Here is a 23,009-nt window from a genome sequence, read left to right as displayed (position 1 = left end):
GTGACTGCCAGATGTCGTGAAAACCCCAAAGATTACTCGACCCGAACTTGAGACCTGTGAGAGGTTATATTTTATTCCAAGTTAATTTTATGTTATGTCATTATTTAATTCATTATTTGCGTTTTTGTGTTCTTGTAATATAGAACATAAAGTACACGAAAGGTCTTTAGCTCGCAGAAGAGCAGGACAGGGGGTTGGTGAGTGGTGGGGCGAGATGGTAAGCAACTGACGTGTCATCGTCGTAGATAACGGGAATGAGTTCTGTCCCTTCGCCCGGCAGCTTGAGGAGATCGCTTCTCCTTCAATTCGTACTCTGAACAAGTGTCTTCTGTCAAATGTGCAGTGAACACCTTCTACATGGCAGCGAGTGTTGGCTTTGTTCCTCCTTCTACATCTTTCTATTTCGTGATCTTGTTCAGCTCAATGAGCTTGTCTCTTGGCCGAGATACTGCGCTATACGAACAGCATTGTTACTGCTGCTACTGCTGCTACTATTGCTGCTACTGCTGCTACTGCTACTGCTACTGCTGCTACTACTGCTACTACTGCTGCTATTGCTGCTGCTATTGCTACTAGTACTGCTACTACTGCTGCTACTGCTGCTACTGCTGCTACGTTCGCAGGACTGTGTTACCGTTGGGGGCAAGAGTTACATCCAGTCAGCCACGTGATGGCGCTTGACGGACACAGCAAGACTGCAAGAGAAATATTCACAAGTATAATTTAGACCCTTAATTTCCAGTATCAGTATTTTCGTGCATTTTTTCTAAACTTTTTATTTACTTTCCAGTAAATATATGTTCTTCAACGTAAAAACTAAGCTTAGGCAAAAACTGTTTGAAAGGAAGTCTATTAAATTTAAAATAAATGAGTTTCTTTAAATAGAGCCGACCTGCCAGCTTTTTCTGGAGCCATCAGGGGCTGTGGTTCAGCGGCTCTAGCTCTTCGCTTTTTCCTCTTTTCCCATTTTCTTACTGAGCTTTGTTGGCGGTCGTTGTAACATTGGTGGTGGTTGTTGTAACATTGTTGGTGGTCGTTGTAACATTGTTGGTGGTCGTTGTAATATTGTTGGTGGTCACTGTAACATTTGTAACATTGTTGGTGGTCGTTGTAACATTGTTGGTGGTCGTTGTAACATTGTTGGTGGTCACTGTAACATTTCGTGACTGCCATGCCTAACATTCAGGTATTGTGTGTTGACAGTCAGGTGATGTGTTGTGTTGTTTGTGTGTTGACAGTCAGGTGATGTGTTGTGTTGTTTGTGTGTTGACAGTCAGGTGATGTGTTGTGTGTTGTTTGTGTGTTGACAGTCAGGTGATATGTTGTGTTGTTTGTGTGTTGACAGTCAGGTGATGTGTTGTGTGTTGTTTGTGTGTTGACAGTCAGTGATATGTTGTGTTGTTTGTGTGTTGACAGTCAGGTGATGTGTTGTGTGTTGTTTGTGTGTTGACAGTCAGGTGATATGTTGTGTTGTTTGTGTGTTGACAGTCAGGTGATGTGTTGTGTGTTGTTTGTGTGTTGACAGTCAGGTGATATGTTGTGTTGTTTGTGTGTTGACAGTCAGGTGATGTGTTGTGTGTTGTTTGTGTGTTGACAGTCAGGTGATATGTTGTGTTGTTTGTGTGTTGACAGTCAGGTGATGTGTTGTGTTGTTTGTGTGTTGACAGTCAGGTGATACGTGTTGTGTTGTTTGTGTGTTGACAGTCAGGTGATGTGTTGTGTGTTGACAGTCAGGTGATGTGTTGTGTTGTTTGTTGTTTTCTCAGTTAGATCTGCATCCACGTCTGCGAGAAGTCACGTGACTGTATGACGCAGTGCGCTACGTGGTACGTCACACATGACGCACACAGGAAGTTGAAGTCAGTGGAGGTTGCGACCTTTCATTACCTGTGGAAGGGGTCAAGAGGAGGAAGCAATATCAGTTTTATTATTTAGCAAGACGAGTCATACACATGATGCTGCCTGCCGACTGACACCATGGACGTGGTCTGTGACGTGACACCCGGGTATAGCCGGTTGCTAGGTAACAGAGATAACCAAAAGGCTCGTGAGCAAACATGTCTGCTGGGCTTCCCAAGGAAACACCGGTGTTTAGAGAGAACACATCAGCACATCCATCATCGTCGTTGTCTCCGTCATCGCGATCTCACTACCAACTGCCGTCGTCATGTCACCAGTCAGCAGGTCGCTCAACGTGTTCTCCTCCTCTGCGAGCTGGTTCCGCAGTCTCTGTCCAGGAGAGGAACAGTTGCAACAGTTTGAGCAATAGATGTTCTAAGGCAACTGAAGGATTTAGCTTCCTTTGGTGATCAGCAAATGGTCAGAAGGCCGCTCGGCATCCAACATCAGACCACGTGTTCACAGGAAAATTCCTTGTATTGAGCTCAGGTCGGCTGCTCCTGTACTCAGAAGTAACAGGCACTTGAAACCGTTTCTACCCACTGCAACCCAGATGCTCCACCCCAGATGATTGATCAGTTGTGTGCCTGGGTGTGTGATGATGTAGGTGTGCTAACAATGGTCTACATCAGGGGTGGGCAATTAATTTTCCCAAGGGGCCGCATGAGAAATTGGGATGGTTTTAGAGGGCCGGACTAATAGTTAACTCAGTTTTACCCAATACTGTATATATAGTATATATACTGGCGGGCGGGCCAGCGGGCGGGCAGGTCAGAGACAGAAGGCGGGCCGGCCCTTGCCCAGGTCTGGTCTAGATGCAAGATAGCTTGCTTTTATTATTATCTTGCACATCTAGTCTACAGTATGTATACCTTACCAGCAGTCAGTCAGCACATCTAGTCTACAGTCAGCAGTCAGTCAGCCCATCTAGTCTACAGTCAGCAGTCAGTCAGCACATCTAGTCTACAGTCAGCAGTCAGTCAGCACATCTAGTCTACAGTCGGCATACCTTGCCAGCACCTTGCCTTCTGCTTGTAACCGCCGCTAACATTGATTTAGCGCACGGCCTCATTGCGCAGCCAAGCACACGTGGACAGCTTGGCCTGGCGCTGCTGCTGTCGCCCCTTCATTCAGATCGATGTTTCCAGCCATCGACACTACGCCTTTAATGGACGACGGCGGTGACGGCGGTGATGGCGGTGACGGCGGTGATGGCAGTGAAGCTGGTTGGCTGGTCCACACCCAAAGGACATCTTGCGCCAATGCACTGAGTCCTCATGGCAGCTTGGATAACGAGCACTAGCCTCCCTCACCCCAGAAAGAAGAGGTGTGGGTGGGAGGCGGGAGGAGGGGTAGAGAACGGTCTGGAAACAATAGCAAACGAGAAGGAAAGGACTTTGGCTGTCTGGTCCTTTCAGTAGAAAATCTGCTTTTGTCTGCCATCAACTCTCTTGAGAAGGAGAAGATATCTGCACTCCGCAAAAGAAATCCTGTTAATGGCCACTTGAAAGGACCTTCTAACATAACATTCTTTGGATTCTCCTAAAGAGAGGAGTACATCCGGTGTGTAGATCTCCCTTCTGTCTGAACTTCCGTTACAAATGTGGTCTGAGAGAGAGAGAGTGCAACGGTCTGCATGAGACGTCTTCCACTCTCATAGTGAAGTTGTGACGGCCGTGTGGGGATGCTCTGACGGCCGTGATACTGAGACTGTGACGGCTGTGACTGCGAGACTGTGACTGTGAAATTATATCTTCTCTTATTACCATAGCAACCAACACACAGCAGTGACCCTCCAGGAGAAATAAAGTCATATCTTCTTCTACTACCATGCAATCACTGCAGGTCACAAGCTGCTTCAGAAGTCATCAGCTTTGCCTGCTGTTCATGACACACCCTACAACTGTTGAGGGCACTGTAGTACTCGTGTAGAGAACTTGGTTCTTATTATAACTCTACGCCACTGTAGTACTCGTGTAGAGAACTTGGTTCTTATTATAATTCTATGGCACTGTAGTACTCGTGTAGAGAACTTGGTTCTTATTATAATTCTACGCCACTGTAGTACTCGTGTAGAGAACTTGGTTCTTATTATAACTCTACGCCACTGTAGTACTCGTGTAGAGAACTTGGTTCTTATTATGATGACACTAACAACTCTCTACGCCACTGTAGTACTGTAGTAAAAAGCTCACAACTCTCTACACACTCCAGCTGTAGGTAGACCATGGCTACTATTTTACCGAGAGAGAACAGAGAGTGCTGATGCCTGAAGCGGAAGGACATTTGCCCAAAGTTTGAAATCTCTCTCTCTCGCCTGTCAGCTCGCTCGCTGGAAGTGAGTGATGCTAATACAACAGCAAGCCTTCCCAAGTGAAAGTAATCTCATTTTAAAGCTGCTTTTGCCTCTCGGCTTCAAAAGGAAAGGTCGACTCTCTTATCCAAATGAGAGAAAATTAAGATAATATCATCATCATTGTCGTCCTCATCCTTCTTCCTCATCACGCCTTGTTCAAGATGAGGTCTGTGCCTAGCGTGCAATGTGTCCCCCTCCCACACTATCACATTCCACCACGATGACGTGTTCTTTCTTCTTTGTCTTCACGTCCTGTTCTTCATATTCATAGACATCATAGTCCTATGAGAGAGATGCTGTATTCACTGTTCTTCGTGCCTTATGAGACATTCTGTATTCGTCATGTCCTTAGCGCTCTGTGACACATTATTAATTATATTATTAGTGCTCTGACACATTATTAATTATATTATTAGCGCTCTGTGACACATTATTAATTGTATTCTTAGTGCTCTGTGACACATTATTAATTATATTCTTAGTGCTCTGTGACACATTATTAATTATATTATTAGTGCTCTGTGACACATTATTAATTATATTCTTAGTGCTCTGTGACACTATTAATATATTATTAGTGCTCAGTGACAATTTATTAATTATATTCTTAGTGCTCCGTGACACATTATTAATTATATTCTTAGTGCTCTGTGACACATTATTAATTATATTATTAGTGCTCTGTGACACATTATTAATTATATTCTTAGTGCTCTGTGACACTATTAATATATTATTAGTGCTCAGTGACAATTTATTAATTATATTCTTAGTGCTCCGTGACACATTATTAATTATATTCTTAGTGCTCTGTGACACATTATTAATTATATTCTTAGTGCTCTGTGACACTATTAATATATTATTAGTGCTCAGTGACACATTATTAATTATATTCTTAGTGCTCCGTGACACATTATTAATTATATTCTTAGTGCTCTGTGACACATTATTAATTATATTCTTAGTGCTCCGTGACACATTATTAATTATATTATTAGTGCTCTGTGACACATTATTAATTATATTATTAGCGCTTTGTGACACATTATTAATTATATTCTTAGTGCTCTGTGACACATTATTAATATATTATTAGTGCTCAGTGACACATTATTAATTATATTCTTAGTGCTCTGACACATTATTAATTATATTCTTAGTGCTCTGACACATTATTAATTGTATTCTTAGTGCTCTGACACATTATTAATTATATTATTAGTGCTCTGTGACACATTATTAGTGCTCAGTGACACATTATTAATTATATTCTTAGTGCTCTGTGACACTATTAATATATTCTTAGTGCTCAGTGACACATTATTAATTATATTCTTAGCGCTCTGTGACACATTATTAATTATATTCTTAGTGCTCTGACACATTATTAATTGTATTCTTAGTGCTCTGACACATTATTAATTATTATTAGTGCTCTGTGACACATTATTAATTGTATTCTTAGTGCTCTGACACATTAATTATATTATTAGTGCTCTGTGACACATTATTAATTATATTATTAGTGCTCTGTGACACATTATTAATTATATTATTAGTGCTCTGTGACACATTATTATATTCTTGGTGTCCTGTGACACATTATTAATTGTATTCTTGGTGCCATGTGACATTCTGTATTCCCGATGTTTCCAGCACCCTGACACAGGTCCTGTGAGGTTTCTGACCGCTTCCGCTCGCTACGAGACACTCATGATGACGTCAGACATGTATCCTGTATTCAGACTGACGCCCTGTGACATCACTCTAAATATTCTTTGATTTTTCACCACCCATACATCAGCGGGTAAAAAGTAAAGAAACTAGTGTTAAACTCTTCAACTGCAATCTAGGCACGAGCACAACACCGGAAGTATTTCTCAATATTTCAGCGCATGCGCAGTTCACTGTGGAGCTGTGAGGTAGAGGTGGGACTTGTGTCTGTGAGCCTCGATTGCCATCTTCGCCAGGCTTACAGAAAGAGAGTAAAAGATGCGTATTGCTGCATCAAGCATTGATCCCAGACAGAAGTTGTCGGAAAGAACCTTATGGCCGTGAGAACCAGCAATGTCACAAGCTCTACCTCAATATCCACAAGGCTGTCACACAACAAATAGTGTTTAGTTCAGGAGGCAATCCTTGAAGAAACTGAAATGTGCACAAGGCCTACTGCCTTTAATATTCTAGGACATCGTGCAACATCATTAGATATATAAAGCAACAAATAAGAAATAGTACTTTTATTACAATTTTTATGACCATGGTCTCACACACAAAGAGGAGAAACAATTTTCCTGGGATTAAGATAAATCTGTCAACATATCATTTCAGTAAACAAAATATGTTGTGCAAACAAAAAGAAAAAATTCAATTAATTATTGTTGTTTTAAGCTAATTATTTATTGAAATTCCTTACAATTATTAAATGGGGCTGTACACTCACATTTCAAGTGACGACGGCTTTATTCTCTCAAACCACTCCACCACTCCTGGCAAGTTCCCCCCACTCCAAAAAACGTGTTGACAGTTGCTGCTATACTTGAGTGTACAAAGGTGGAAGAATGGTTTCCTATCTTGTATAATGTATTAATGATGCAAAATACTGCTTTCTTGGCCTTAGCAGTTAGGTCTTCAGACGCACGGGAAAAACTTAATCTTGTGGAGAAGTAAAGGCCTAAATACTTAAAGGTGGAAGAGCCAAACACAGCCAGACCATGTTGGACTCTTTCATGCTTTGTTTTCATTCTTTTCTTTCTGCTGCCCACTACCTAAACTTATTACTTTGGTAAGAGCAGGCAACTGCAAAAGCAATTTTGTCCGACTCTGAACTTCTCTTTGATTCAAATCGCTCTTTCTCTGTGTCAATGAAGTTGAAATGGTGAAATGAAGATGCTCTCAGTAAATAAATGCTATGAGCTAAGCCACACCATGCTCTTGACCCTCTTTTCTTGTTTGAACAGGACAGTAAGAAAACTGCTAAATACTGATTAGATGCTGCCATAGGACACTGATCTAAGCAAAACCCCTCATTGGGTCCTGCGAAGATCACCTGACCACATATGTGACAAGACAGTGAGTGGAATGGGCCAGTCTCAAAACCATCAACGACCAATAGAGTAGTGAGGAAGAAAAAAAAGAAGAAATGGACGGAGCAGAACAATGAGTAGATTGACCCTTCGTTCAGCAGAAAAACAAGAATCACAAAGATAGTTGGCATAATAACGTCCAGCCTCCCCAGTCAGGTTAAGGGATAATAGTAGTAGTAGTAATAATAAGCATTTATAATTATATTATAATAAGCATTTATAAAGCACTTTTTCAGAGTAATTGGATCAGAGCACTTCACAAATGAGAAGACTACAAACAGGTCAATTCTCAATAAACTTACATGCTAGCGTCTATACACATATACATATATAACAAACACACTCACCCAGTTAATAAGACACATTACACATGCAGTTGCGTGGGAAGATGCTCGAATCTGGGAGGTGGGGGAACACTCAATGCTGACAGTGACATTCACATTCTTAGTTTGTTCCTTGTTGCTCCTTAGAGGAGCATAGGGTCGCAATTCACATTCTTGCTTCCTCAGTATTTTGCCCCTTGGTTCCTACGAAACTGACATTTTCTCACAAAAGAGACTCCTACACAGTTAATACACACACATTACACATGTACTCATACAACAGACACACCCACGGTTAATACCGACACACATTACACATGTACTTGTACAACAGACACACCCACAGTTTATACCGACACACATTACACATGTACTCATACAACAGACACACCCACGGTTAATACCGACACACATTACACATGTACTTGTACAACAGACACACCCACAGTTTATACCGACACACATTACACATGTACTCATACAACAGACACACCCACGGTTTATACAGACACACATTACACATGTACTCGTACAACAGACACACCCACAGTTTATACCGACACACATTACACATGTACTCATACAACAGACACACCCATGGTTAATACCGACAGGCATTAAACATGTACCCATGCAATATACCCACAGAGTTAATACAGACACACTACATCAACACATGGTCAGGACATGGAAGGATGGTTACTGATTTTGGAAAAAGTAGATCTTAAGCTTGGACTTGAAGGTGGTCCATCAATAATTTTCAAGTTGCTGGATCTAATGCATGTTACACAAAAAACTTGGCAGGAGAAACAAACCTGCACAACACAAATACACAAATTTTAAAAACAAATAAAAATATACTATAAAAAAACTATGCTGTAACACAAATAAAGCTACTCACTTTGTGAGGACCCCATATTTTTTTTAAGGATTTGTTTCTATATATATTTTTGCTTTACCTGATGAAGAAGAATTCATTATTTGCCAAGTGACATTACACAAGGAATCTGACTTAATGATGGTCACTGCTTATTCAACAAATACTGATCACACTCATATACACCTGAAATTTCCTCCACAAACATATGTATGTAGACACATACATATAAGCTATTCACATACATGCACACTCTCTTCCTCAATCCCTTTCTTTCACATACACATATATTCAATACCCATATCGACTAGACGTAACCCACACATTTCAGTCGCCAAGTTTCATGCTCAAATGCAGAAAATGTGACCACTCATATCATTTCTGCATATTTAGGCCCATTTACTCTGCACAAGCACAAAGACACATCTGGACACGGACTGACTGACTGAAAATAGGTTTGCAAACAAGATGTGCATCTACATTACAGAAAATAAAAGCTTTTTTTGACACAAAAGCAAATGAAACACTGAAACATAGTAATTACCATAGAAATCTGGATCACTTAAGAGTTTAGAGCATACTTGGCTCTTTAGGAATTTTTAGAAGTTCATAAATGTTCCAAATCCATGTAGTCTCATTGCTATTTTTATATTTCACCCTACCCTGAATATTCCAGCAATATCAGACTTCTCTTCCAAACCAACTTTTTCCTATCAGGCTTTTCTGCCCCTACCTCCTCTCTAGCTGCTATATCTCCATAAATGTCAGAATTCTCTAACTGCCCAATCATTTCTTTTTTTAATCAAAAACAATACAATTCTTCTTTCATGTGAGCAAAAGAAACTCACAATTACTAATTATAATAATAGACACTGGCACCTTTCGTGCGCTCAGGAGGATTGGTGACAACAAAAAAACAGCTTTTAAGATTCTTCTGACCATACCTTTTATTTTCCCATTTTAATGTGATAATTGTCACACACATAATACAGGTGCCACAACATTGCACACAAAGTAATAATACAGGTGTCACAGCAAAAGCAAACACCATGCAGTACCTGAGATCAACAGTGGAAGCCACACAGTGATTGGAAACTGCTGATGAGCATTCAATTAAAAAAAGTAAGATAGTAGGATACGAATGTGTAAGAAAAGCAAAGGCTGCATGCTAGAACCTTGTGCTTTGAGACAATCATTTTGTTTCCAATCTCATCTCCAGCAGTTTCCATCTATTCCATTTTTCCTATTTTCTGTCATTTTTTTTAAATTCCCTTTTATCATCTGCATATGTTTTGCATGATAGAGATCTTAGTAAAACTGCATTCATTTTTTTAAAATTCTCGCTCAAAAGTCATATATCCTACTTTACCTAAAGAAGTCATTGGCCATTACCTTTTGGCAATATTAAAAAAATATTTTCAGTCAGCACAGATTTTTTAAATGAGCTGCATGCTACATATGGAAAACTTTGTCGCAATTGGATATGGAATTGATGCATGCATAGGGACAAGTTAAGGCCAAAGACTATGCTGTCATGCATATTGTTTCGACAATACTGTACAAGTACTTGACATTTTCAAACTTTGTGCAAACTGGATACTTTGTTAAATTCATAGTATAAACCCATATAAACTCTTTGTTAAACCCATAGTATCAGTTGCTGCACATTCAAATTTTCTCCTAACTACTTTGCTATACCAGTTCCTTCCTTCACAAGAAAAAAAACCAGTTGTACAAACGGAAAAGTTGTTGGAGATGAGTCTATGCCTGGGCAGCATCATGATAGATGTGATGTAACTGATCAATGCTGACAATGTTACATGCTGTCATGAAGAGCTGAATGTGTAAGCCATGAACTTGTATTAATGGACGATTTTTTCCACTTCTAAAACGAGGCTAATGTATACAAAGCTTTCAGTTTAGCCACGTTTCTACTAGAGGCTGATGTATACAAAGCTTTCGGTTTAATCACATTAACTGCTTAGGCTCGCCGAGACTAACAGCAGAGAACTTTGCAAAAGGCTAAGTGTTGATCTCGGCAGACAGACAGCAGTCCACCTATACACGTCCATAATATAATCACAAAGTAATTGCATGAATCATCCTACGGATTGGTATTAGAGTGAAGGACACTTCCCTGTGCAATGGTTAAGCATGTTCTATGCTTTCTTCTGTCTTCAGATTGGTACAACAATCAGCTGTCATCAACCACCACACCATTCAGAGTTGCATGTGTCAGTTCATGGATATTATCAATGAGATAAATTATCACCAAAATCAATAAACTAGATTCACCAACATTAATTAGCTTTATAATGCACAGAGCCATGACCAAGAGAAATCACACATCTATGCAGACCAGTCATGATAAAATAAAGATAACAGCCAGTGGACAGTGAGGTACGTATAGACACACTGAACAACATAAAGATGAGGTACAAGAGTAGAAGGTAAAGCAATGGATGAAGGTATGAAGGGATGTAGATACTATAAACAGTGTACGATGGAGTCGTCACATGATGGTTAACATGACAGGCAGTATTGCCAGGGAGTTAAGACAGTAATTCAGGGATAGTACTTTGTCAACAGATTTGTTTTCAGAGAGTGTGTGTAGTCCGAGTGGCGAATGTGATATGGAGGAGAGTTCCACTGCTTAGCAGCACAGAGGGAGGGCATCCGTTGTCTGTGTGTGAAAGGATAATTTTGGTGGCTGAGATGGACAGAGTATGACAAAAAGCTTGTCATCAATAACCTATATTATCAATAGCCATTAGTCACCTGCACTAATCACACATCCTATCAATGCTGACGATGACTTTTATCAGTAGATATGTCCTGGGTGTACAAACCATCTTGTGATCCTTTATTCATAATATGCCTTGTACCAGATCTGACCAGATGCTCGCAGAGACCTGGAACATATATTTCAGAAACCTGGAATATATACTTCAGAAACCTGGACCAGTAACTCTTTCCCTGCCCATTTCTTTCCCACCACCAGATGTGTAATCAACAAAAGTGTAAAATAGTCACAGATTTTCTACCTGCCTTTTAACACCTAGTGTAGTTTGTGACTGTCTCTGGTTGAATTCATGCATTTCAACATAATTCTACATAATACATATGCAGTGTTTGAATAAGCAGTATTATGAAGTGTTGAGTGAAGTGTTTTAATGAACTTCTGTAGCAAACGCTGTCTGTAATGTAAAAGTTTACAAGATCTTAAAAAATAATTGCGTTTGCATGATATTATGTTTAGTTTTGGCTCCACGATACACTGGCCATTTAGCTTTCAGCAGCATGGTTATCAGATATCATTTCATTTACTCCTCTTCCATTTAAGTAAACACTAAAGTCATGCCTTGCATTATGTCTACTCTTTTGGAACAAATTACACTGTAACCACACTGGCTTTATATTTCACATTTCACAAAAACTCAAGTAGACAATAAGGGATGTAAGATGTAATTAATGTCTTCTTGTTCCTAACTTGTCCCCAGTGGAGCATAGGGTTGCAACTACATCACGCCATCAAACCCGGTTCTGGGCGTCCCTCTCCAGTTGGGGCATAATTAATGTGCTGTAAACCAGTGGTCTGGTACAAGGCCTGTTATGGCTGGTACAATAACAGCTTCTGCAGATTACGTTACAGTCATCTATGTTTAAAAATGCAGGAAACACAAAGCACACATTACAACCACTGAAAAGAAATCTATCAACAGATAACAATACATAGATATTTTTAAAAAGATACTGCTAATCAATGCCTGCAGCAATGACTGCAGAGTCTGACCGTTTCACCTACCTTGGCAGCAAAGTCAGCAAAGATGGAGGTGCAGATGAAGATGTAAGAAGCCGAATAAATAAAGCCAGAATTGCATTCCACACCCTACGACCTATCTGGAACTCCAAGGCTTTACACACAGCATCTTTAACACAAATGTTAAGTCAGTCCTACTGTATGGATCTGAGACATGGCGTGTGACAAGCACCATCACCAACAAAATTCAGACATTCGTCAACAGATGTCTGCGCCACGTTCTCAACATCGGATGGCCCGAGAAGATCAGCAATACAGACATGTGGGTGAGAACCAACCAGAAACCTGCCAGCCACGACATCAAGAAGCGGAAGTAGGGCTGGATCGGTCACACCTTGCGAAAGCTGTCCGACAATTTAACAAGACAAGCTTTGGGCTGGAACCCACAGAGGCAGCGCAGGGTTAGGAGACCCAGACAGACATGAAGGAGATCAGTCCACAGAGAGGCGGAGGCAGCTGACATGACATGGTCCCAACTGGAAATGACAATTCTTTTGACAATGACAAGGGAAGTCCAGAACCGGGTCCAATGGCATGGTGTAGTTGTAGCCCTATGCTCCACTGAGGGTGATTAGGAACAAGAAGAAGAATCAATTCCAAGTCTACCCTGCTGTGTACTGACCTAAACACGAGACTCACTAGACTATGTCAGCAAATGCGTACTGACCTAAACATTAGACTCACCAGACTATGTCAGCAAATGCCTTGTACCATGTTTTGCTCCTATACTCAATTCCATGTTTCTCACACAGTGACTTCACAAGGGGAGCTACCTTGGCATAATTGTGCCTTGGCATTGTGGGGAACAAGCTGTAACACACAAAAATCAAATTCAATATAGATTAAAATCAGATTTCATGCTAGAAAACAAATATGTCTGTTTTACCACAGCTGCATTAGGTAAGAACTCAATCATCTTCAAAACAAACAAAATCTTGGGAATGAAGTGCAGAGTATGTGCATTTTGTAACCGTTTGATAAATATTACAGGTGTCAAGTAAACTAGACCATACACATCACGCTGATGTTGACTTTGAGCAATTGTCATAGTAATCACTTCCACAGTACCATAGAACAATTGTCATAGTAATAATTTCCTTGACAGTATCACAGAGCAATTGTCATAAAAATGATTTTCATAGTGCCACGATACAATAGTCATAGTAATGATTTCCTTGACAGACAGTACCATGATACAATAGTCATAGTAATGATTTCCTTGACAGACAGTACCACAATGCTATAGTCATCTTAATGATTTCTTTAGTATCATAGAACAATTGTAATGATTTCCTTGACAGACAGGAACTAGAGAAGAATGGAAGAAAGTACTCACTGATGCTCTATTTGATAGTTGAGGTGTCCAGAAAACCAGTCAAAAAAGGGGCTGGAATTGACATTAGATGTTGCACGCAGCTGCATGGTAAACCAGTCTTCATCTTTCTGGTCATAACAGATGTCATTTGGTATGTGATTCATCTGTGTGATCCACACAAACCAATGGCTCTCCAATACCCTGAATATAAAAACAATTGCAGAGCAGTCCTCTAGCAACAGCACCTGCCAACATACCTAAGCAACATCCCTAAGATAAACAATAAAGGAGTTATAACCAACTTTTGAGACAAAATAATGTAAGCATAGCATAAGAGACATAACCAACTGAAGAGGCAAGATGAAATAAACAAACTAGTCGACATAATCAACTTTGGAGCCACCTAAATAAAGTAGCCATTCTATAACAACCAAGATATATGAATATATAAGAAAAATTCAAAATTAGCCTACTCTAAATGACACTCTGCACCAAGTGCATAAACACAATCCTGGCATATAAACATAAGCCTAGCTATCCTCAAGGAATATTTGCTAGACGTAAGTACCAGTGTCACTATCTTTAATCTTTAAAAATCACCTGCCTAAGTGACTAAGCTTTCACCTCACTATTCTGACTATCCCACATGATACTCTGCACCATATGTGTCCACATAAACCTGGCTATCATCAATGATTATTTGCTACATGTAGAATTAGTGTCACTAATTTCAATAATCACCTGCCTTAAGCGACTAAGCTTTCACTTCACTATTCCGACTCATCAACCATAGAGAGGTTTAAGTACCAACCACGCAGTGTACCCACCTGGCTAAAAAGTAGAAAATGATGGTACCCCATCCACTTAAAAATGGTGTATATGTGTAGCCAATGCGTATAAGATATGTGATGGCCAGAAACAGATCCTGTTAAACATTGCATACATCATCATCATATCATTGCCACCAGAAAATTTGATTTCTCACATACATCTTACTCATGCACATACATAATACACACTCACACATACATAATACACTCACACACACACACATACGTAATACAGTAAAACCTCCTCATTAGGACTTTCCATAGTATGATCCTCTCCTAGATATGAACCCAATAATTTTAATGGATGTATTTTGCTATGTTAACATAATATCTATTACAACTACCTCTCCAATACAACGTACAACTGACAGTTTGCGCACTATTACAACTTTTTGGCAGAAGTTCATGTTGAATAGTATTTAGTACATTTTAAATTAAACTGCCACCGCAATCTGTTTGCTCTACATTAAGAGTGGGAGAGAGCTACATGGTTTTTGGTTAAACTGATTGGGCCACATTAAATGTTATCTCTTTGTTCACCACCGCATATCACTCAATTGTGCTTTATTAATGACACTTTGCAGAAGTCGCATTTTATAAAAATAAGATTCTCGTGACTGACGGTTTGTCCCTAACTGCCACTTTTTTTGGCTAAAAACACATTTTAAAAATATAATTAGTGCATTTTAAGATAGCATCTTTATCTACTTTGGTACACCTGTATTGATTGATCTTAAAACATGGAGAGTTTATTTCTCCAATAAATCTTCAATCAGGTACAACAATGGCAGAATATGTAAGCGTGACCAAGTGAAAATGACAGAAAGCAACATGACATTGTTTTAAGTGCTTTTTTCAACATTTAAATCAATAAACTTGAATTTATAGGTGTTTAAATTCATAGTTCCTTGAATGACAGCAGACTGGTAGATTTTCCTTAAACCCCTCTCTCAAAATCACCCGATTTTGGTGGATTTTAGTCTTTATAGAGATGTTTCACTCTACTGTTATTAAAGAGATCAGAGGAGCTTTACATGTGTGTATAGGTAAGTCAATCAGTTGTTCCTTGACTGGAACCTGTCGTTGGGAGGAGTACATGGGTAGATGCGGCAGCTGATAGGGCCCGCCACTCTAGGGTGATAGGAGATCCTGTACAGGACGACCAGTTGTAAGTTAGTTCTTCCTCTGACCACTGTGGTATTGACAGGTTGACTACCCTCCAAGGTGTCTTGAAGGACAGTCTTTGACGAAGGTGTCATGCCAGGTCACATGGTCAAAGAAGACCAGCTTACATCGCTTGACTGTTAACAATAGAGTTTCCTGGTGACCTATGACTGTGGCCATCTTGTTTTGTACAAAGTCGTTGGTTCTATATTCTTTGTATGAAATCCCGATCGGCCTCCTCAGGCACTTGTTCTTGAATGCCTGGATTCTCCTTTCTGTCTCAGCGAGTAGAATCCATGTATTTGAAACTGCTTATTTCTTTTTGCTGTTGCACGTTCATAGAGATCTTTGCTTTGCCGCTGCCACTGACCCTAACTTTGCTCTTTTCAGTGCTGGTCTCCATTGCATTTGAACTGTCTGTCAGTCTGTTAGTGAGGTCTTGCACTTCTTTGCTAGTACCTGCTAGCAGATCTTTGTCATCTGCAATGCGAAGGTTGCAGATCAGTTTTCCACCAATAGAAATGGAAGTATGAAGGTTGTGGAGAGCTTCAACGAGCATGATGTTCTCCAAGAAGATATTAAACGGCACCAGTGATAGGGGACATCCTTGACATATGCCTACTGACGTGGTTCAAAAGTAAGCTGCTATTTAGTTGTTCAGCTATTGCTGAGCTATTGTACAGCGCTTCGATAACTTCAACGAGGCCTTCTTCAGTGTTGAATTTTTGCATCACATGCCATAGCCTCACGTGCCAGACTGTCAAGTGCTTTTTAAAGTCAATGAAGTTGTGGTAGAGGTCCCACTGATGCTGAAGATGTTTTTCTATAAGAATGCGACAGTTGAATTTCTGCTCCTGTGCTTCTATGGGGTCTGAAACCAGCCTGTTCTTCTGTTAACAGCTCTTCTGTCGGTGGTTCTGTATGACCTTTAGCACGACTTTGCTTGGGTGGTTGATAAGGCTTATGGTTCTGTAGCTCTGGCACTGTTTTCTGTTTCCTCTTTTTTGAGAGGTGTATGATTAGTGACTGCATCCATTCTTTGGGCCATTCCTTGCATCCCCAGACTCTTTGGCACAGGACAGGGCCTTTGTAGTATAAGTGAATACACTTGACAACCTTACAGAGGTTCCCGCTCAAAATTTTATGAACATCATTTTCCTTGCATGCATCATATTTTTTTTTGCATACATCATTTTCCAGCAACCCCCCCCCCTCCCCACCTTCAAAATGCTTCAACTCCTGTGTTGGCATGATTAACATCCCTCTCCCACTTCTAACCTCTAACCCTAAGCTTAACCCAACCATTGTATTATCCTAACTCCTAACTACAACCTCTGCCCATCTAGTTCCTGGGTTCACTCTAAGGACACACACATTGGCATTCACTTTGCTCATTGGATTATTCTCCCTCACATGCTATCCTATACAGTTAGTCTTCCAGATATCTGAGGCTGAAAACCAACTATCAGAGCATTATAGTGCTCTAATACTCACCAAATAATCTCTGCGCTTCATACAGAAGTAGATGATCTCATAATGGAAGTATAGTGGAAGTAACAGAGGAGGTCCCACTGGAAACAATTCTTACAAGTAGCCATACAATATAATTTAAATTCTAGATGGATATATGAATCATGTGTCTATGTAAAAATTATGAAAATTACCCTTAGCAGCAATGCAATCTACAGCACAAGTACCAAAGCATGACAAAACACTAAAAAATATACAAATGTACTGACATACTAATAATATGCAAACATAACTGGCAAAACACTTGGATACGAAGATGCCATACACACATATATGTATAAAACAACATACTAGCATACTTTAAAAATACACTGCCATACTAATGTCAAGAATTATTTTTGTTAAGCTTTAAAGTGGTAATTGTGTATGAAAGTGTGTATTGAACGTGTAGTGACAATGATACCGATGCTAGTTTGTTGAACTTTTAGCAGACAGCATGAGCTCATTGTGGCCTAGTCTTTTGTGAACAATGTAATCAAATTCATCGGATACAAACAGCAAAGCATTCGTTGAGTGGCAAGATGATCTGTTATCTGTGTCTCAACACATATCACAACACAAAGTTCATATAAGCTGAAAAACTTGCAGAACATTTCTTGATGCTGCTCAACCAGCATTCGACATTTAACAGCACTCCAGCAGATCCCCAACAGCCTGTCCTGTAAAACCTAGACATGACCCCTATTCTCAATGAAACAGAGAAGGGTATCTCATCCACAAACGCTGGTAGGACATCAGTGAAAGACAGCATACCAGCTGAAAACTATAAAGCAGAAGGCTTTAATATCTGGAAGGCTTTCCATGACATATTACAAAGCAAATAGACCAAGGAGAATATGCCTGAGAATTTTCCTGATGCTCAAATCATTTCTCTTAGCAAAAACAAGGGAAGCAAAGCTAACTGTAGAAACTAAAGGGGAATATCGCTTCTCTCTGTAGCAGGCAAGATTTTTGCTTGTATCCTCCTGAATAGGCCCATCATTGTCTCATAAAGAAACGTCCCAGAGGTGCAGCATGTGGTTTTCGAACAGGACACAGCACTGTAGACATGGTATTTTCTGAGATAGGTGCAGGAGAAACGTACCAAGAAGAACAAAAAATTTCCAACTTTAATTATTGGCGAAGTATTAAGTTCACAGAAGCCCATTAGCATATCATTATTTTGTTGTGTGAAAAAAAATGTGCTGTTGCATCCTGTCTGGGTGAAGTGTAGAATATGTCATGACACTGAGCAACACACTAGGACATCTTCAAACTATCATACCTTACACTATCAGCATACTCAAAGCCTCTTTATCTATATAACAACATAATTGCCTACCTTGCAACGATCTAACATAAATGAAGACACCTTCATTTTCTGACAATACACATGTGACAATCCCACCATGACTGCTCAAAAATATGCTAAAAACACATTTTTGAAGACAAAGTGTGCATACTCACATAGAAAGAAATAGAAGTGCTGGTAACTGTAGGGCATAATGCCCCTTTGCTTGGCACCCCACTCTCTAGGCAGCTCCTTGCCTAGTAAAAAGACATAGGCCATTTCCACATCAGGGTCTTTTCTCAGCTTGTTGGGTTTAGCATGATGCTGTGAATGGCGAAAATTCCACCAGTGAGATGATGCTCCCTAGGAAAGAAAATAAAATAACATTTGTACATATTTATGATTTAAAGCTGCACAAACATTTATTTAAACTAAGATGGCAATTATAACTAAACCTAAGAATGGTAATTTTATACAATTTGAGTTAGAGTAAGCTTATATAATCCCATCAATTATTTAGTTAATGTTATACATGCATGCTGCACATTTTCATGATTTACTCTAATCAACTTTATAAAGCATCAATCAAATGCAGGCACAACATTTTGAATGCAAACCCACATTCTCTTACACATACACAGAGAAAAGACAAAATGTTCTGGTACCTTCAAGACACCAACAGTAAGGTGATGGAATAGATGGTTTATCTTGCTGCTTCTAAAGACACTTTGGTGTCCATAGTCGTGCTGCGTCCATCCTGCTTGTGCCTGCGAAAAGGTTAAGAACCAAATCATGCAAAAGTAGATACTCTAACTATAGTCTGCTGCACACAGGTACATAATCCATTCTGCTTGTACCTTGTGCTTAGTTAAAAATAAACTCATATGCTGCCTACCACACACACTGCACATACTGACAAACACCAGTATTGCTTAGCTATACACCCTCACAGACACCAGTACTGTCAAGCAAAATGTTCATGTAAACAGTTTTAACTTTTCAACCAAATCAGGAAACAGCACAGTTTAAAGAAGTTATTTTAACCACTTTGCTACGTCAACTGCATTTTGGGTCAATCAATTAGACAACAGTTTTCAAAAGATAAATAGTTCACAATAATTTCCTAAACACATCACAATGACAAAATGTTCTTTTTTGCCACTACCTGTGCTGTTGCAAAGAGAACAATAGCTGCTACCCATGGCAGCCACCCAGTCCCAAACTGCCACAAGATCCAAACAGCCATAGCATCAAAAAAAAGAAGACTCAGGAAATGGGTAATGAAAAAAACAGGGTCTGGCCGAAGCCAGCCATTATCTTCTACTGTCTGACGCAAAAGCCGAAAGTCCTGTTGAACTGGAGTCTGAAATGAAATATATTAATCATTTCCTTTTAAGAAATTTGTTTACAAATGTGAAGAGAACCATGAGAAGTAAAGGCCTATAATGCACGTAACATTGATTTTAAAAAGGTATTTCATTTTTAGTCTTTGAGTGTAAGTTACGCTAATGCAAATGCACCATAATAAACATTTGAAGTTAAAGACTAAAGCGAAAACCTGAACCTTTTTCGAAGGCCTGAAAACAAAACAAGTGTACATTTTTCATGCGCAGCTAACTTTTTAAAATTCATTAAAGAAAGAATAATCTTACAAATACTTAAAGCTAAAAGTAAAATGAATTCTGAAGTGTTTAAGTTTGCTTATAAAGCTTTTAAACCAATTAAAACCACCATTCAGCAAAAGAAAATTTTCTATAAAATTAATTTCATATTTTCATTGAGAAGAATTACTTGAATTAAAAATGTTCACTTTGTCATAGTGAGCATATCATTTTGATGATGGTATGAATTGTTCCATATACTCACTGGCTTATAGTCAGCAACATCTCCAATATAGAGTGATTTCAGATACTTTGATGCAAAATCTTTATTGCCATGAAAAGCCACCCAGGCATCCTGAAAAAAATCAGTTATCGCTTTTTCACTCATTTCAGGTCAATAGCTGATTTAGTGGCCATAATTGGACAACATATGCTTACCAAACTCTCCTGCTCTACACATTTATGTTACTTATGATTATTACTTAGACTATGTTACTTATAGAAATAAAATAAACACTAAATAAACAGACAAAAGGGCAAACAAATTGAAGGTTTCCTTGACAATATAGTTAAGATAGGTGATACAATCCTATTTTTCAAATCAGTCTGATACAACTGATTAAAAATGCAGGAGATTCAAAAACTGAGTCATTTAATTAAGATGTAACTAGCACTTGGACTAAAAAGCATGACCAGCATTGTCTGATAGGAACATTCATTTGTCAGAATTTGCATTTGCAACAATTCTCAACAGTTGCATGCTTATGAATATTCGAGGAAAATGTGACAGTTGAGAAATGGTTGAAGTTTCCTTCATTTAGTATATCCATGTGCATGAAGGCTCCTTAGATCAAAACCAGGTCAAAATAAAGTGATGTCAGTGTTATATATGGCCACATATTAGAACTTTTATGTTACTTGGATCAAGATCATGGTTACAGGCTCTTAATTAAGTTCAATTATATATCTTCGTCGAATAATTGAGAAATTTTAAGGACTTGTGATTTATTACTGAGGACTGCAAAAATGTTTGTACTCTCATGTCAAAAAGTGCTTTTCGATCTACATTATACAGATTAAAGCTCGGCTTCTCCGCTCAAAATATAGCAAAATATATTCTACAGTATCTCACAGGTGGCATCCTCTCCTGCGAAATGACTGATGACCTTAGCACCACCAGGATGACGTTTGGCGAAAGAAGTGATGTCGTACACTCGTCCATTGATCAGCAGCCACTGGTCGCCCGGCTTGTTGTGTAACCTGACTTCCTCTGTCGTGATCACAGCACTCTGCTCATCCTCGGGGTTGCCTCCTATACTTTTTCGGTACATTATTTCCAAATTTAGAAAGTGCTTGAAGACACTGGTATATTGTGTGCACGTTTCTAATCGTAGAGCGTTGTTTAAGACATGAAAACACTGCAGCCAGGGACGCGCCTCTCGTGTCGCTCCCTCTCTCGCTGAAAGGTCAAGGTTGTCTTTGTCTGGTTTTCAACTCAGTGAAGAATCGAAACAAATAATATCTTAAATGAATTAAGTAAAAATACATTTTTCAAAATTGCTTACACAGAAATAGTAAAACGCAGTGATTGGAAGCTTATTAAATAAATTTGCTGATTAAAGAAAATTCTTCTATATTATGTCGAGAAAAGTCTCAATCTAAAACGCAAAATTTTACGATCTGAAGTTTTGCATAGTTGGCGTGCTGCATGCCCTGTGCTGTCTCCATGGAGACGGCTTCTTTGTTGTTGTGTGTTCATGTCACCGACGTCTGTATACGTGCCACCATATTTAAAAAACAACTTTATGTCGGTGCGCTTGACTCTTTCCACGGAGAGGGTGTCTGTTTGTGGTTGAACGCATGACGTTCTCCAGAAAAAGGGTGAACACCTCCGATGCGTGACTTCGATGATGCACGTTGTCAGCATGACTTTACCTGGGTGCTTGACTATAGCTATAGCTTGTGCTTCTGTACTTGCTGTTTGCTGGAGTTTTTCTGGGGTCTTTTTTTTTTTTTTGGGGGGGGGGTATGACTAGTGACTGCATCCATTCTTTTTGATTTTTGGTCATTCTTTTGCGTTCCCATACCCTTTGACACAGCAATAGCCTTTGTTTCATTCTCACCTTGCTTGAGCAGCTCATCTGGTGCCTTGTCAACGCCAGGTGACTTTCCTTTAGTATTGGTAGATCTGCGATTTCGCTGGTTTCAGTCTAGTTGTCATAAAAGTTGTTAGTGTTTGTAGTCAGCTGAAAGTTTATAGGTCTTTGAAATACTCAGTCCACCGGTTGAGTATACAGCCGTGTTTTCTGTGAGAAGATGGCCATTTCTGTCTTCGATGACAGAGGTTTTGTGCCGATATGTCTTGCTGAGGGTCTTAGTAGATGATAAGCCTTTTGCTTCCCCGACCCACCCCGTGCTATTTCCTTCTCTATTCTCCGAAAATGGCCCTCGATCCAGTTCTCCCTCTCCTTATCTCGATGACATAATTTACTTGAAAACAGCTTTGGGTTTCCCTTATCCTCCTTGTTTAAGGCCCTCCTTTGATCACAAATGTATAGCAGGTCATTCTTGGAGGGTATTGGCTATGGTAAGTCAACGATCCTGCGCAAGTTCCATGAGTCCGGGCCCTTGGAACTGGTTTTGCCAAGGCCAAATATACCCACCTTTCCTTCCCGTTGCTGGTAGGCCTCTGAGCGACTTCATTTGGCCTTCCAGTCACCAAGTACAACGAGGATGTCCTTCTTTGGTTCTGCTCTTATAACCTTGTCACTTATAGTTCTACAGCTACGTTCGGAGTAGATTTTCAAAAACCACAAAAATCTAAATTAAAAAAAAAATAAATAGTATTGGAAAATTAATAAAGAAAGAAAATATTATTATTATTCACAACATACATTAAAAACAAACAGTAAGACATTTCTTATACAATAACCTT

The 23,009-nt window shown here is 39.4% G+C and overlaps 1 protein-coding gene across 1 annotated transcript; it reads right to left on the bottom strand.

The window, feature by feature from the left end:
- Nucleotides 1–11,147: 11,147 nt before the first annotated feature.
- LOC112557826 (fatty acid desaturase 2-like) lies at nt 11,148–21,547 on the bottom strand. The gene is made up of 10 exons (XM_025227891.1): nt 21,208–21,547; nt 20,340–20,429; nt 19,639–19,836; nt 19,139–19,240; nt 18,650–18,836; nt 17,168–17,244; nt 14,507–14,604; nt 13,701–13,880; nt 13,049–13,174; nt 11,148–11,456 (listed from the first exon to the last, which is right to left on the bottom strand). Exons 1-10 carry the CDS (start codon nt 21,403–21,405, stop codon nt 11,408–11,410), a joined length of 1,305 nt encoding a protein of 434 aa, XP_025083676.1. The 5' UTR covers nt 21,406–21,547; the 3' UTR covers nt 11,148–11,407.
- Between the last annotated feature and the right edge of the window lie 1,462 nt (nt 21,548–23,009).

The sequence above is a fragment of the Pomacea canaliculata genome, linkage group LG2 (genome assembly GCF_003073045.1).
Source record: "Pomacea canaliculata isolate SZHN2017 linkage group LG2, ASM307304v1, whole genome shotgun sequence".
NCBI lineage: Eukaryota > Metazoa > Mollusca > Gastropoda > Architaenioglossa > Ampullariidae > Pomacea > Pomacea canaliculata.
Note: the sequence above shows the minus strand (reverse complement) of the source record. Positions and strands in the feature narration are given on the sequence as shown.